This window comes from Colius striatus, chromosome 5, assembly GCF_028858725.1.
Source record: "Colius striatus isolate bColStr4 chromosome 5, bColStr4.1.hap1, whole genome shotgun sequence".
Classification (NCBI taxonomy): domain Eukaryota; kingdom Metazoa; phylum Chordata; class Aves; order Coliiformes; family Coliidae; genus Colius; species Colius striatus.
In genome coordinates this window covers 17,947,733-17,965,379 of record NC_084763.1, presented here as the reverse complement: position 1 = coordinate 17,965,379, position 17,647 = coordinate 17,947,733, and the positions used below count along the sequence as shown (strand labels likewise).

Below are 17,647 nucleotides of genomic sequence, written 5' to 3'. Positions count from 1 at the left end.
GTGTCACGTTGGAGTAAATATAAGAAAGCCTCACATTCCTCCAAGCATTTTCTTTAGTCTTCTTTGAAATTACTTTGTCCAAGTTGATTTTCATTTAATGCTTAGCATATACTACACTACCTCCATGGCATGTTACTGGCTTATTGTTTACATTGGTTCTACCTGCATGGCATGTTACTAGCTTGTTGTTTACATAGGCTTTATCCTTAATACTTATCTGTGTATGTTCAGTGGTTGCATTCCTAGCTGTGTGTGACAAAGTTCTTGTGAGACTAGAAGCAGCTGCCTCCATGGAGCTCGGAGGTGAAGTAGTGAAACTAGACTGCTCATCACATTTCAAGTGATCCCTGCTAAAACAAAGATAGAATTAGATTTAAGCAAAAATTGAATTTAGGCACCATAACAATTTGATAGGAGTGGGATTTCAGTGCCCTCTGCCCCACTCAAGCACTACCAGTTTATAGCATGTACTTTACGCTTATTGTGTGAGAATTTAAATTAATATTCACCTTCAGATAATAGACACAAAATTCCTGTTTCAATTAACTGTAGACTTGTTCTCATAGTTGGAGACCATAATAGAAGTAGCCTACAGGTTTTCAAAATTCCTAAATCAATCTGCTTAAACCAGTTTCACTACAGGTTTTAGTAAGCCAAATATTTATTGTGACATTACTTTTAATATTTTTAATTAAAATTATTCCATTATTAATCATAGTATCATAGCATGGTAGGGGTTGGAAGGGACCTTTAGAGATCATCTAGTCCAACCCCCCCCTGCAGAAGCAGGTGCACCTAGATCAGGTTGCACAGCAACACATCCAGGTAGGTTTTGAAGACCTCCAGAGGAGGAGACTTCACACCCTCCCTGGGCAGCCTGTGCCAGGGCTCCCTCACCACACAGTGAAACAGTTTTTCTTTATGTTTAAATGGAACTTTTTGTGTTCCAGCATCCCATTATTCCTAGTCCTTTCACTAGATACAACAGAAAAAAGGGATGTCCCAACCTCCTGACATCCACCATTTAGATATTTGTAAATATTAATGAGATCCCTCCTCAGTCTCCTCCAGACTAAACAGCCCCAGTTCCCGCAGCCTTTCTTCGTATGAAAGATGCTTCAGTCCCCTGATCATCTTGGTGGCCCTGTGCTGGACCGTCTCCAGAAGTTTAATTTAAATGACATTATTATTTAAATTATATTATTTCTATATTATTAATATATACAAAATATATATTATATTTATATGCATACACTATTTCTTTAGATTCTATAATTATATTTTATCAGTAAGACAGCTGTACATATGATCTTTAAATATTTCTATACTTACTATGTACAAACTTCCCATCTCTTGTAAGTTATTTGCTGCTTCTATTCCAGTTTACTTGCTGTTTAAAAAGGCCTTTCCTTTCTCTGTGCCTTTTCTGGAACTGGCATCAGACTTAAAAGGGCACAAAACTTGCCTATTTGTGAAACTATGTACATTTATGTACTCTGAGAACACACTTGGATACAACCCCTTACACCTAAATGAATAATCACTTTTTTTTTTTTCCCAAACTATACAGGGAAAAAGTGTAATTTGCAATATTGATAAAAAATATTTATGAATCTAAGTTGATACCCATTACACTATGCTTTCCACATTGTATGTAGCTGTAACAAGGTATAAACAAACCTTGCATATTTTAATATCAAATATTTACATTTGAAAAAATAATTTCCATATTCTACTCCATTTTAAAATATAATCAGAGCTCATTGTTTCAACATAACTGTGAAACAACTGATCAAATGATTGAGTAGGATTGTGATTGTACAATATGACAGTTGTCAACATCCTTGTACTGCCTTGATTGTGAATGAATGTCAGGCCAAGGCATTTAAGAAAAGCCTATCCACTGCTGGATCATCTAACAGTATAGATTTAGCCAAGTCATATTTACATAATTGTATTTGAAACAGCTTTGCTGAACTAGCAAGAGTGCACAGTAGTGGTTTTCTGTGGCTGTACACTGCCACTGCACTATCTGACACTCTCATCTGAACTCTGTCCAGGGCTCACTCACCTGCCTGACACATCCCTGGCATGTGTTTTAGTAGCTGTTTCTGTGGTCAGATGGTTCCACAACCAGCCTCTTGAAAAACACCAGGTCATTCCTGTCTTCGTTCTCAAAGGATAACGTTCCACTTTGTGATGGTGTGGTATAGGGTTTACACTGCTCCAACTGCTCCCTTGTAACTAACCTGTTAATTGCTTTGTCATTGCTGATGTGTGGAGAATCTCAGGAGCTAGTCATAGAAAGGAAATACATTTGTATTGAAGTTCCTTGCCTAAAAGAAAGCTTTGTTGTTCAGTGACCATATACAAGAAGAGAAGGTGCGTGCAGAGATGAAGCAAAGGAGGTTGAGCTGACTGCTGCGAGGAATTCTTAATATGAATAAAATGAACGCCCATTTGATTAACATCTGAGGTTTTTAAAAGAGTTGGTGACAGTGGGAAAAGCTGCAAATGCTCTAAGAGAAAAGACAACAGAAAAATACAGACTAGGCAATGTTTTTAGAGATCTGTGCTGAACATATATGGCATGGAAATGGCCATCAGTGTTGTTATACTGAGCTGAGAAGCAGATTGCTGCAATCACTTGGAGGCAGGGAATCATCAGCTTCATTATGGGATTGTTAGCGTGGAGAATGCAAACAGTCAGCAAGGTTTTGGACATGACACACCGTTCAGAAAGTTCCTTCCTCTGTTGAGCTCAGGGTGATGAACACAGTGAAGCATGCTAAGCTTTCCTCACTGGGGTAGCTTTTCTGTGTGTTAATCACATATCCTCTTTCTGTTCCTCTCTATCCCAGCTCCTCTGAAAAGGAGCTCTCTCTTTCCAAAGGGGAATAACTTTTTGGCTAAGACATATAGTTTTGTTCCTAGCAATTTACCTAAGACCTTTTGGACAAGAAGATGTAAGTAGTGATTAATTTTTACCGAGCAAGACTCTTCTTGCTCATCTAGAATCCCCATTACCAGTGTATTTCTCCAGCCTTCCAGACAGAAATCCATGATGGATCCTGAGTATCAAGACTGCTTCCAAATAGCAGAAAGTCATGTCTACTCATTCTTGGGATGACAGGAAGGTGAAGGAGTTGTTACTATACAAAGCATACGTGGATGCATTGAATCTGTAGGGAAAAGCAATGACTGATGTAGCCAACAGAGAAGCCCACTATTCAGGGAAATGTCTAAAAAGATGGTACTTCACTCTCTTTGAGTTAAAATTCAGTCACTTCTGATACATTATCTCTGTTTTGATATATGATTGGTAATTACTGGGGGAAGGGCAAAAGAAAGGGCAAGCTTTCCTGCATAGCTTCATTTTACCATCAGTTTTGACTGCAATCGATGACAACTACTTCAGGATGTGCATTTGCATTTCCTTTCTCAGAACTGAGTTTTGTGGTTCTTGTGGTAATCCAAGAAGAGGGATGTCTCAGGGAAGACCTGAGAGAGACAGATGGTACTGCCTCCACTGAGAGCCACAGAGGCAGAGCATGTCATTAAGATGGGGCCAGTGCACCCACATAGTTTATGCTGAAGTCAAAGAGAAGAGAAGGCAGACACAGTTTGGAATATTTGAGAAACTGAAGATCTGAGGCAAAGATCAATAAAAAGAGTTCAATGAATGTCCTGTGAACAGCCATCAGAAAGAGGGCTGGGGGTAGGCACACATGAGACCATCAACGAACAACACATCTGTGAATGGAAAGCGGGGATGGCAAGAAGAAGGAACTATCAAAAAGAAAACTCTGGGCTAACTATGAAGGGTCCAGTCAGACACAAAACCGCAGAATCACAGATGGTCAGGCGGTTTCAAGTTACCTACACAAGAAATTAATGAAAAACCCTTGGAGCAAATTTGTACTGGTAGCTTGAGTTTATTCTGGCTCAGTGCTTTGAATCACTAAACCATTCCGGTTTTGATTTGGTGCTAGATGCTGTAAAATTTGAATTACTGTTGTATGGCCCACAGCACAGGAAATGTGCCTTTACTGTGTGCTTCTGACAATTACAAAGCCGGTTAGAAGAGGAAGTTTATAGAATGATATTGTATTTGCAAATATTCTATCTGACTTCAATTATCTTCCCACTAACCTGTTTACTAAAAATTCCATTTGCTGAAATGCATTGTTTCAGATTACCTGTGCCAGGCTTCTGAGAATAAATTTTTTAGAAGTCTTTGAGAAAGTAATTACAAGAATCAGATATATACTTAAACTAATTTTTTCTTTTTACAAAAAAAGGAAAAAGAGTTGTACAGCTGAACAGCTAAAATGTACACAACACTCAGCCATCTGCTTAATTTTAAACATAAGCATTATTTGAACTTACAACTCCCTAACAATTTCTTGTTTCAGATCTATTCAACAATTTTTCAAGCGGTCTGATTTGTAACAGAGCTCAGCAGCAGCAGTTTCTATTTATTTCAATAGGACTTGTGTAATTCAACAGCTTGGATGATTAGACATGCAGTGTTTAAGAATGGTCACTGCTAGCTACTTCATGCACTTTTCTATTTTCATTAGATATTAAGCAAATAAGATCAAAGGCACATTAAAAATATTCTGATACCCTTTAGATCCTTTAACACATTGGTATTTGTGGATCTTGAATGTTTCTGTCCAAGGTATCAGACAGCTGTCCTCCATTACATGTTTTAATAGTGTTGTTACTGCTAGCATTTTATTCTTGTTGTATGTATTAGAATGGGTAAATAAAGTACCAAATGCAACAAAATAAATACGTTTTTATGTTTATGTTGTAGTCTCCTGTTCTATTTTTACCCAACCAGCAATGCTTATCTTCTCTTTCCACTATTTACTGTATATTGCTCCCATTAACCTGTGTAGATTCTTCATGCTCCTTAGTGCCCTCCTATTTTCTTAAAGACAAGTAAGAACACATTACCTCAGTCTTTAGTTCAATAAAATCATCCAGATCAGTGGTTCTTACATGCATTTGCTCAATGTAATGCAGACACCGTTGATAGATGTAGCAGAAGTTGCAATAGCAACAGCTTTCAATAGTGGCCAGTGCTTGACCACTCAGAAGTTATTTAGGCAGTGCTTTGCTATGGCACATGTGTACGAGAATTTGGGAAATCTCAGCCTAGGTCATCTTCAGTCCAGCATACTTCCAAGAACATTTCTCCTTTTCTGAGCACCTCAGAAAGCTGAATCCTGGTCACAGTATTTCTCTTAGATTTAGGATTCATGGCTGTCACCTGTGAGGAAGGAAAGCAATATATTGAATAACTTCTAATATATGAGGCTTTGATACTGATTGAATTCATTTTAATGTCTAGAAGAAAAAATTTCATCTACATGATGTGTTAAAACTAAGTTGGTTTGATACATGTATGCCTGTGCTGTTTCTTAACCTAAAGAATGTGGGAGCAATTGTTATTTAAATATTTCTTTTTGAAATCTACTGTCTATTTAACTCTAGAAGAGAAAAATGTTCTTCACTGATGCAATTCTTTCAGAAGAATTCCTGCATTTCCTGCAAACTACAATGCAAAGAACCTTAAAAAAAAGGTACTGACAGGCATAAGCATGAAAAAAGCCAGCATACCTCTTTTGGCAACAAATGCATTAACTGCTATCAAACAATCACACCCCACATTCTTTTAAAACCAATTTTGCAAAGAACAACCTAGTGATACCCTGTGTTTTTTATATGCTAGAGAGCATATAAAAAAGAGCATTTTATAAGCTAGAGAGAACACATTTTCTTGTACTGTTTGCTAGTAAGCTCACACCATAGTTATTACAATTCTGCTATAGAATTTTAATAACAACTCACCTTTTTTTAGCTAGTTGATTTTTACTGAGCTTTGTTATTCCACATATGCTCTTCTGCTGGAAGCTTTTATATCAGAAAGCCTTTGAAGAGTGGGAGTAGCTCTTTAAAATTATCTGGAAGTAGCCTAGTTTCTTTTGTGTTGGCTGTTAATGCTGCTCCTTTCTGTATCCAGGTAGTAAGGGCAATAAATTTGCCAGATCTTCATGAAGAAGCAATACATATTATCCAGAAATTTGCAACACAGTATCAGTTTCTGTCTCATTCAACCTTTTCCTTCCTCCTGTGTCTCTTCAAAAGTTAGAAAGTGCAATTTATCTATCAATGTATTTTCTAGTATTTTTGGAAACTTTTTTTGATACTAAGATTAGAATCCAAATTACCATGCAAGGAGTTCTAAAGTTAGCTCTTTACCAAAAACCAGGGATATTCTTACAGACTCTTCTATGTTCCTTTAGCTTCTGAGACACATTGGACACTCTCCTGAAACATGACATTTTTCTGCTGAGTCCATTTCTCTAGTGACCTGTGATAGGGAAGCATAGAAGCTCCTTTTTTACCTTACGTTTTATCCTTCGTTTATTGGAAAGGTACCTGTGTCTTTTTTCTGTTTCTTCTTATTTTATATCATTTCTCTCAAAATATTTTGGACTCAGTTCTCTGGAACATGAGCAATGATGATGAAAGAGCATATTAGCACACACTGAAAACACAACAAAATTACTTGAAGTCACAGAATAACTAAAGTCTAAGCAGTTACACATGTATTGTTCTTTGTGACAATTTATTAAAATTTTCTTCATAAAACATCAAGTTTTCCTCAGCTTTCTAATCAGAACATGTTTTCGCAAATAACGAAAGCTACTAATTTTGAGTTTCTGTGCAGAACTGAAGAGAACTGAGAGTATACAATCCTCACTTATCTTTTTTTGTTAAAGTATAGCAAAGCAGGAACTGTGTCATTCCTTGTATTACCATAAACACAGAGCACAGTTACAGGCCATATAGGTAGGTACACTAACCAACCCATGGGAAGGGAACACAAGCTACATACAGCAATGCAGCTTAACCCAGGGCACATGCTCCAGCTCTTAAGTTGCTTCACCAAACCAGAATGACTGCTTTTAGCCACAAAGCCGAGCAGCTCCATAGCTTCAAAGTGCTTCCAAGCCACCCATGCAACACAAACTCCCACGGAGTGCACACGTGAACCACAGCACTCCCACACCTCCCGCCAGCTTCCGTTTAATGTTTAAATCTTCCCAGATAATGTATGATCAGTTCTGAAATACTGCATTTACGAGCAGAATAAGAACAGCAGTGCCTGTCATCCCACTTTTGCTCTATGCTACTCCTGTGTTGCTCATGATGGGATATAACGCGATACATAAGATTGGTGCTCCCTCTAGGCTGTTAACTGTGCCAGGGGCATGACTTGCTGAACACGTTCTGTAAGAGTTGCATGAAGATGCAAATACCTATAATAGGTGAAACTACTTTTTAAATTCCCCTCTACATGAATTAGCATGTTGAAGCGTTGATGTTGTACCTTCACATTTTTACTCCTACAAGTCTTTGCACATTATAAAAAGCAATAGCTAATCCTTCAGAAACACATGAAGTAAAAATGTTATACTCAGTTCAGTGTTTGTTTGGCTCATCCTCTAGAATGAAATCGAACATTTAGCAGCAGTCATATATGGCTATCTATAGCATAGCATGCAAACTTCATGTATAATCATTCAGTTCTTTGTGCAATTTCTTGAGTTTTTTCTGTAACATTTCTGTAAGGCGTGAGGAATAAATTTTCCCAAGAAGTAAAATCTGCTGACTTGTCAGAAGCCTCATTGCCCTTTTAAACTACATTCATAAATGTACAAAAACATTAAGTTCTAGTGATGTTCCTAATGTTCTTCCCTCAGAAAAACTGCTGCTTCACGTTCCCTTGCTTTGTGGGCCCCTCTCTTACCTCTCATGCTCCTGGATGAGAGTGAACCTCAACAAGGTGCAAGGAAAGGCCTATGTTACCAGGCCTGCAGCAGGCTGCTGTTGATGGCCAGCAGATCTGCTGGGAACATGAACAATGCTGGGAACATAGGAGGATACCAGTGAGGGATTATTACTGACGGATGCAATACCAGAATGATACAGGCTGAGGACTCAGTTGTCCTGTGAATATACCATGAGTGTGACGGTGAGGGCAACAAAAAGCAGGAACTAAAATGATACAAGGACCTGAACAAAATCTCTCAACAATGAAGGCTGTGGCAGATTTAGAATACCTCATGCAAACAACTTGCTCAGCAAACCATGGCTTGCTTTCTCCCACCATCCACCAAAGAAGGCACAGGAGCCATCATGAGCTGGGGAATGCATGGCGGTTGTATGGGTTTGGGGTATCAGCCTGTGATACACAGAGGAAGCAAGAAAGACAGAATACAGGGGTGAAGCCTCCAGATCTTTCCTGTGACTTGTGTCAAAGTTGCCCTGATATCTGCTGCAGAGACTGTTTTAAAGGATGCAAACTACTACTCTGGAAGGAGGGAGATCTGGGAGGGCTTTTAACAGGAAGGGTTACCCCAGGAGGTAACTGATAACAGTTAACTGAGGGAATCTTCCAAAAGATGTCCAAAGCATATGATTCCACTCCACTGTAGAATATGTCCATCTTATTAATAATATAACTAATCCTATGTTACAGTGCTGTTCTTCTAACACATATTAAATACCAAATCCACTGATGGGTACTGCTAGTGACTCCTGGTTGACTCACAAAAAGCATTACATGACCCAAGTGCCTTCTCCATACAACTTTTTCAGTAAAATATTCTCCATTTATGGACTTAATGTTCAAATCTTGGAGTACACTAAGTTCTAGTTGATTTCTGCTGTATTTGTTATCACATGCCAGTAGATCTCCGGTTCTTTAAAAATGAATTATTTCATTTTCTCTTTTTCCACACACCCAACCTTTCAGCCACTCTTTCACTAGCATAGATGTCACCTCCATGCTCTGTTCACAGACAGACTTTGTATATTTTTCACTGAGTATTTGCGTGGTGTTATTTCCTCACACGTGACTGGTAATCAGTCCTGTACGTGAAGTAGATGAAAAAAAGTTAAATAAAGGTAAATGTACCCTGGCAAGTGCTTGTTTCTCTTGAATGCCTGTTTCCTATCATGGTGGGCTGGTTTTTTTTGTGGGCTAGAAACACGTGTAAATCTTGTAGTGTTATTTACATTTGGGACTGGATGAATAGCTATTTCTTCGTATCTTTCTGCCATTCATTCATTCTTTTTCTGCAATAAACTAGTGTACAAATATGAACTACTGGCCAGACTTAAAAATCTGAAACAAAACTATAATATGAAGTTGCAGAATACAGCTAGTCATAGAGCACAGGCAAGAACAACTGCAACGTCCACTGCACCGAATGGGAACCCTGGGTTTTCATCCTTGTTAACAAAAAAAAAATCAAATGAATTAATATTTAAAAAAATAATCATTATCAAAGTCTGACTTTGAAGTAGAGAAATAACTGATACCTCTAGCACTATTGTCAGGGGCTGAGACAAGTTATAAAGGCAGCTCATGCTAAGTCCTGACTCCTGAGCAAGAACCTACTTAAGGCACCGTTTGCCTTTGTACGGCTGCATGATAATGCTTCCTTTCAAAAAATACTTCATTTACAAAAAAATTGAAATCATTAGCTTAGTTTGCTAAACAAATCCCTAAACAATGCAAATTTGACATTTTTAATTCCTCATCATTAGCCTGACTTTACTTTTTTCCATCCTTGAGTGTTAAAATCAGACTTGCTGCTTCCTGCTTGTGTTGCTACTGCCACTGTGGAGGGTTTTTCCTTAATATTTCTGTTATTTTCATTTTGGGGGTGCATATTTTTTTTTAAACCATCATTGCTAACATCATAGAAATCAGTAAATATACTTAGGCAGAACCTCCTAACTAAACAATCTAACAAAAGAAAATGTGAATCAAAACCAGTTTAGGGCATGCTGCTTACTAAATCACAGCAGAACAGCTCCAAATTCTTCATGTAATTCACAAACAGGCACTTCCCTTTTGGCCAATAAAGTTTTCCATCTTTTTGCCATCAGTGAACTTTTTAATATACCATATATTTCCCTGATGCTTTGGCTAAAAGCAAAACCAGCTGCAGTTGAACTACGTTATTTTTAATTTTGACATAATGCAAGTATGGACACACATACATCATATTGCTTCTATCCCTCTCATTGCAGTAGTGAGGCAGAGAGAAGAGGGTCTCTTTCCATTCTGTACTTTGCTCTCGTTTCTGCCTGCTTTAAGAAGCTGTGATCAACTGTTACACCTACTTTACTAAGAGTATGCTCAAACACTGCTCGTGGGTTTTCTGACATCAGATGGTTTTCTTATGACTGTTTCACAAGGGAGTCTGTACATTGTTATCCAAAATGCTTGCCTGAAATAAGTCCATCATTTCCTCCTGAACCTGACAGAGGTAAGCTGCTAGTTGATTATCTTCTGGGAGAAAAATATGTTCCCTGGGACTTCAAGAATATTGGAGACATGCATTACACTACTGACGTTGCAAGGATATGAAATAACACAGAGCATTATGTAATAAAAGGATCCGATTAATAGAGCATCAGTGTAAGATTACAATTAAAATGCATCTTTTCCCTCAATTTCTAAAACCTGTTATAGAAGGTCATAGCTAGTCAGTACTCAAAACTCAGTCCTTCAAGTCTCTGTAGGTACTCAATGCCACACTGAAATCTCATATTACAGACAACGTAATGTGTGCTCTTAAAAGTAATAGTTATATTCACTACCTTCACTTCCTCCAAAAATGAAAGATACATTATTAATGGGAGCAAGGAAACATATGAATCTGTATCAAGCAGCAGGAGCTTGTTTTTAATCTTAAAATTATTTCTATAGGTTAGACCAGTAAAAACAAAAGATTTTTTAAAAATGGGTCTTTAAATATCAGCCTGCTTTTCAAAAAAGCTGTTTGCTATTCTGAGCATTTTTCTTCTACTGAAAAATTTCAGTGACCTAAATATAAATGAGCAGATAGAAAAATGTCTCAAAAATAGGGCCAATCATGGAAGTTATTTTTGCAAGCACTAGATTACGTAGTCCATTACATTTCCTTTTCCCATCAAATTTTATTAAGTCCTGGTGCATTTTTTTTTGTTTCTGGGTTTTAATTACTATAGATTTTTTTTTCCCCCTGAGTATTTTAAATTTTCCCTTTTGTCTCCTCTTACCAAATAAAAGTAAATGAACTAACTTAATTTTTGCCATATCATACATACCATACAGTTAAAATCCTCTATATAAATTAAAAGCAAATGAAAATGTATTTCAAATCAAATGGAAATGTGTAGGAAAAGATAAAGCTGCAGAAACTGAAGGTGGCTAACCATAAATGCTAACAGCCTTATTTTAAAACTTACCATAAAACAATAAAACCCAAGAATAAGAATAAAAATCTAAACAAAGGAAAAAGCCCTGTTTTCTTGTTCAGACAGGTGAACAGTCACATTTAGACTCTTACACATTTCATATTATCTATATTATCTGTACACCTAAAACACAAGATACTCGAACCTCTTCGACTTTGGTTTGTTACTTGGCCATTCTTAAGTGCCATATTATAGGATGGGAGGTCTGAAAATTCTGGTCCTGAAACTAGTAACTTTTGGGTTTGACTCTTTACCATCCTTCTGCTTGGGTCAAACATGGAAAATTACCATAAAACACCCAGTCTTATCCCAGATACTGCTAGTGCCACTACTGTTTCATTCAACTCACGGTGACAACACTATGTGACCAATGATTAGCAAGCATCAGTCATTGTTTAGAAAGGCCATAAACGGCAACACATAAAGCATTGCTGACAATGATAGTAGCCTATAAAAGAACCTTCTAACACAAAGTAAGCTGAACTACTGCCAATAATGCTGAATAACTTTCAAAATATATTCAAAGTTTAGATAGTACCTCAGTCAATATTCTGCCAACTGTGTTTAAGAAAGTCCGTACTGTCTGTAATTTGCTTTTCAACCCTCCATATGATATGAAGCAATGATACAGAAGTAATGATACAATGAATTAACACATTTGTTAGGTTGTTGACTTGCCTACAGAACTCTGGTAAAACCTTGTCTTTTTCTCAAACTGAGCGGTTTGAACCTGTAACATTTGTACTTAACAAACGCTAAGTTTTGACAAATAACTAACAAAGTATTTAAAATCCTTACCTGGTAGCATACTTCCATTCCTAGCTTAAGCAACCAAAGGCAGAGAAATGGGAAGTGTGGGTGTGGAGGGAAAATACTCTGATATCTGCCTGGAACAACCTCTGTACCCCTTAGAATTCCATTGTTTTGAGCTGAGAGAACTCTGCAAATGGGTGTTCCCAGTTTCTGGCAGCCATATGTGCTGCCTACCATCTGTTTTCATTCCCCTGTGCTATGGAGACAAACATACTTTTAGTGTTCTACATTTCCTAGTGTTGCACATAGTAGGGATTACATCTCATATCTAAGCCACTATAAGTGAAAAATCTACAGATAACTGATGAGTAAAGGCAACCCATTATCACACAAGATCAGATGAGAATTTTCTTTACGTACTTCTCAGTGAAAATATATAAATTACGCTGAAGTTTGCTTCATGTGAGTATACCTGTGCTTTCTCTCTACATTGCCTACAAGGGGCTTCCTTCATATGTTTTAAATATATGCTTTTCCAGAAACTTCCTGGAGCGTAGAAAATTACTACCACAATTTCATGGGTTGACACTAGTGGTTGCTATTCTGCATGCAGCATTCAGAATCAAAACAGGGTATGAAGAAACAAACAGCTGCTGCAGGGAGACAACAATGCAGTAGATCAAACATTTGTTTGAAAAGAGGAATTCTACACACAGGGTCCCACAGAGTTCTGCTGGAAATTACACCCTCCAAAATTAGTTAGCAAGCATTAATTGTACACTTTAGTGTACAATTTTACTAAAAGGTTTTCACTGTTACATCGCAGTGCAAATTTGGGAGGTATCCACGGCATACCAGCCAGCCAGTAATTCTTTTGAGAGTTGTTAAACACTGGCACAGGCTGTCCAGGGAGGTGGTGGAGTCCCCATCCCTGGAGATCACAGAATCTTAAGGTTTGGAAGGAACCTCAAAAGATCACCCAGTCCAACCCAACTGCCAGAGCAGGACCACCTAGGAACTTGTGAAGGTGTTGTGCAGATGAGATACTAAGACAGATGGTTTAGTGATGGGCTTGGCAGTATTAGATTACTGGTTGGACTTGATGATATTAAAGGTCTTTTCCAACCAAAACTATTCTAAGATTCTTTAAAATGCAGACTAAACTGAATTCCAGAAAACATTGCTGGTTTTACCTATACATTGACATGAATCCATGCATTTCTGGGCAACTGTTTTTTCTTTCCCCACTTGACCTCCCCCTCCTCAAACTTTTAGGAATCTGAGTATGCACTGATGTTCAGCAACATATGCCCTGACCAACATCTCCAACAATACAACTAATATTATATCATTGCCAGCATAACTTAATACCTGTGTTTTTAAAGCACGTTGAAGCACTGATCCTTCCACCATGTAGTATTGCAAATTCAAGATACTTCAAGTTATTTTTAAGCAACTATTGATAAGCAATTGCCTATGGTTTGAGAACTAATTAAAAATGTATTAAAAGTTACATTGAAACTGAGATGAACAGAAAAAAACAGTGCCTTTGAGGGAGTTTATGCATGAGGAGATTAAAAATGTTCACTGTTTATAAGGTACTTCAAAAGACACCTGAATGAGTTCCATTTAACTTTTTCGTATTAGTTCTATTCAGTCTGAGGTTTTTACTTGTTAATTCTTTTCTAAAATAAGCACTTTTATTTAATGCATGTGATGTTACAAATAAAGAAATACTTTTGATTAATTACATTGGTGAGGCATTTTTCAATCTTCTTAATTCATTCATTTTAATAATGGACTTCAATCGCTCTACTTTTGAGTAGATCATGTTATTAAGTTCTCTACAGCTATTACTCTTGCCCCAGAGACTCCGACCAAAATGGTAAGAAAACTGTTATCTTACAACTTTTAAATTCATTCTGCCTTCTGTGTTCAAATTAACAAACGGAGTTAAGCTGTTATGCAGTTCCTTATAGTCCTCTAGTTTAAGTAAGACAATGCAAGAAATAATTTCTGTCTTGAAGTAGTATCTTTTTCATCTACCAAAACTGAGAAGCAGAAACATTTTTGTTGATTGGTGTCACTAAGTCTTCTTCCTTGTCTTTTTTCTTACAATATTGTATAGAGATTAGTCTAAAATATTTTCCTCATGGGTTCCCACTCAAAAATCTCAAAATTAGCATTTAGCTGAAACTAAATAAAGGAGGAGTTTTGAAGGGAGACTGGCAAATTCTCTTTGCATTAGTCAAGTGTTGATGCACATCCTTCCATACAATTCCCAGTCACTGTGTTTTGTATTAAGGGAGGAAGACTATCTCCCCACAAACCTTCAATTTATATTCTGAAGTGTGTAATCCACCATACATCACTGTCAACTTTTGAGCTGACAAGATAATCTATTACTTTTTAAGATGTCTGTGGCATAATTTTGATGCCTACACTTACTGTGCATATGCAGTTTCCTAATCAAATCTAAATAGACTTATATTTGCTTTGATTTGTTGAAAGGTCAAGCACTTATTTCAATGGAATTTTTTTTTGACAATCATTTTAAATCAATACATGATTGGAAGAGTCAGAAAAAGGAACAAAATAACTTTCAAAACTCATCTTCAGATGATTCCTAATTTTCACTTATTTTAAAATAAAACTATAGTTTTGAGCTTTGAATTATAGTCCTGTATTAGAAAGTTTCTTGTAGAATCCAGTGACAAAAACTATCTAATCTGAGCATTCACTCCACACTTTATTCCTAGCACTGCTACATCTGAATCTCCTGGGTAGCAGTTCTTATTATATTAAATGATAAAAAATTTAAACACTGTATTAATGTACAGAAAAATGTACCTACTTTTACATGAAATTTGGGAATAGTCTGCAAAGCAACTCAAGGCAAGAGTTCAAAAAAAAGTTATTTCAACCGATGTGCTTAATAAATCTTTTACAAAATGAGCAAATCTGAATTTATGTAAGTAAAATGGATTTATAATGAATAATCTATTTTATCATTGAAAAAAAATCAGATATTCTTATTCAGGTTTAAATCTCAATTTCATATCACAGGCCATGCTAATTTTAGGTATATAGTTAAGACTTATTTCAAAATTAGTTTATTCCTAGTACAACATCATACTACCAGACTCTTCTAGGAATTAAATGAAAGTTTAATACTTAGATACATAACAAGATCACTTCAAGATGATTTCAGCTCTTCTGGTTATAACACAAATTCTTATTTTTCTTTTAAATTGTCTCAATCTTTAAAATATTTTAAAATCACCATTACAAAGGATAATTATAATTAAAAAAACAGCAAGTAAAACTCAAAACTCAAAATTAAAATCAATTGCAATTGCTCTGTGCTCTTATGATCACGTTTTACTTCCTAAAAACTCTTCCCTTTTCATCATAAAGTTTAGGAAAAGGGTATCTAATGGTGCAATTCCTTAATTTTGGTGTTTGTTTTTATATTGAAAAGGTTCTTGTTGTGATGTTTACCTATTCAATACATGTGCAGTTTCAAGTTGGTTAAACGGAACGTTTGAACAGGAAAAACTGCCAGCAGGATGAACAGAACTGCCAACCAAATCTTCATGTTGCATTCATGGTATGATGTCTTCAAGGATCCCAAAGAACATCATCTCTCCAGGTTCTCAGAGATCACTGAGTTTTACAATTATCTCTAAACAATTTTCTCCACATCCTGTTAAGCTCTCTCTAAACAACTGTGTGTGTTGCCATGCAGTTTCACCATCTCCTCCATTCAGAATTGCTTCCAATGTAACTTCTGTTGCACCAGAAAAATCTGAATAGGAGCAAAGATTTTTATCTGTTGGAAGAAAAGATAAACGATTCAGTAAGCCACTGCTCCAGACAGCATATAATGCTAGAATGCATATTAGAAAGGGTAAATTGCAATGAATGTTTAAGGATCTCAGTTGCAATCTGTCAATCAGTGGCAGGAAAAAAAAAAAAACCAGCTCACTTATAGCTATTATTTGGTTAGTCCTCTTGCTCAGAGGATCTAGTTAAGATCAAAGCCATCAGACATAGAAGTATCTATCCCTCTTAATAAAACACATAAGTATTTTGTATCCACTTGGTGCTCTTGCTAACCCTGCTCTGTTGCAGGTAAGGCTGTGTATATTAGAAGACTGGGGTTTGTATCAGTTTTCATTAAATGCACAGTATTCTCTTGACTTTGCTACGAAAGACTGAGTTGGAAAAGGCAAAATTTGCTTGCTTTTCATTTTTAGTATTTGCACGGTACTCTCTCCATATAATCTATTTATTTCCAGTTATACCTTTGCTGCATGATATAATTCATTACTTAAATTCCACACTTACCTCCTACTAGAGCAATTTCTGCAGTTGGAGAGCAAAGTCTCCACTTTATTCTTCCACTCTGAAATGTCTGACTGCTTGTCCGAACTGATATGTTATCTATTTTTAGACCAACTGACTTGCACTCAAACTTCCAGCTGATGGAAGCAGAGGATGATCCCTCTTTCCGGGCTAAATAAACCTAAATGAAAAGAAGACATAATCAGCAGGTCCAAAACTGAAATGATCAACACATATTCAATTAATTGTTGTGTATAAAGGACATAACACTCATTCTTTATCAAGCCTCTGAGCTTTTAAAACTGTACATCATGTAATTTCCTACATAAGCTCATTCTGAATTCTTAAGTCTATTCCACAGTTAGGTAACAGTATATGTTCATAGATTCGTGTTCCCTAGTGATGGACTATGTCAACACGCTTGGTAAAGCCACAAAAATACCTATCAAAAAAGACCAGACTTCTGCGGTTTTATATTAATGCACTGGCCCACACACTTCAGTTCTTCATTTTGGTTGTTGAATATTGCTGATGAAGAAAACCATGTAATAGGTATTCTAGATTCTAACGATGTAGAATGGTGTGTGGCTGCTAGCTACACTCCACATCTCCTAGGACTTGGCATGTCTTGATTAAAGCAATTTATACATGCCAGCCATATATAAATCCTGTATTAGCATTATTTGAACTGTTAAGAGATTTGCATAATTTAATGTAGCCCCAATGCTGCTCTAAACTTCACTTGGCTGAATAGTCAAGCTCATATGTTAACATTCAATCAAGTTACTATGAACTCTCAAAAGAGAATCCTCAAAAGAATTTTCTAGTACATGTCTGATGGTTCTTTCGAGTCTCTTACCTATTAATACAAACCAAGGTAATGGACATTACAGATTACAGAGTCAAAACTGCCATGACACCTTCAGAATCCTTAGTTAAGAAAACTTAAGAAAATTCTGTCATATCCAGGTGTCTGACTAAGGTTGTATGGAATGGACTTAGGCAGCTCTTCAGTTTTTAATCTGGAAAGAACAATCCTGAATAAAACGATAACAAAACACAGTAGTATGTTTTACTGAAGATGCTACCCTAATATGGAAATCTCAGAGACTATAAACCAGAATGTTGGTGTTAGTATGTATCAGGCATGTGTTAATTTTCATATTCAAGAAAACGGAAAAACCCCAAATGTGTGGTGTTACACTGAAGATCA

At 36.6% G+C, this 17,647-nt stretch overlaps 1 protein-coding gene across 9 annotated transcripts in view; it reads right to left on the bottom strand.

The window, feature by feature from the left end:
- Positions 1-3,915: 3,915 nt before the first annotated feature.
- NGLY1 (N-glycanase 1) overlaps positions 3,916-17,647 on the bottom strand; it is a 35,626-nt gene continuing 21,894 nt past the window's right edge. For 2 of the 9 annotated variants that reach the window (XM_061997339.1, XM_061997348.1), the window contains exons 11-13: positions 16,438-16,615; positions 5,863-15,919; positions 3,916-5,281 (exon numbers count right to left, since the gene is read on the bottom strand). In XM_061997339.1, coding sequence (XP_061853323.1) covers positions 15,744-15,919; positions 16,438-16,615 — 354 coding nt within the window. In that variant the 3' untranslated portion in view covers positions 3,916-5,281; positions 5,863-15,743. The remainder of the gene's footprint in view (positions 5,282-5,862; positions 15,920-16,437; positions 16,616-17,647) is intronic. The other 7 variants (XM_061997340.1, XM_061997341.1, XM_061997342.1 and 4 more) reach the window with 7 other exon arrangements.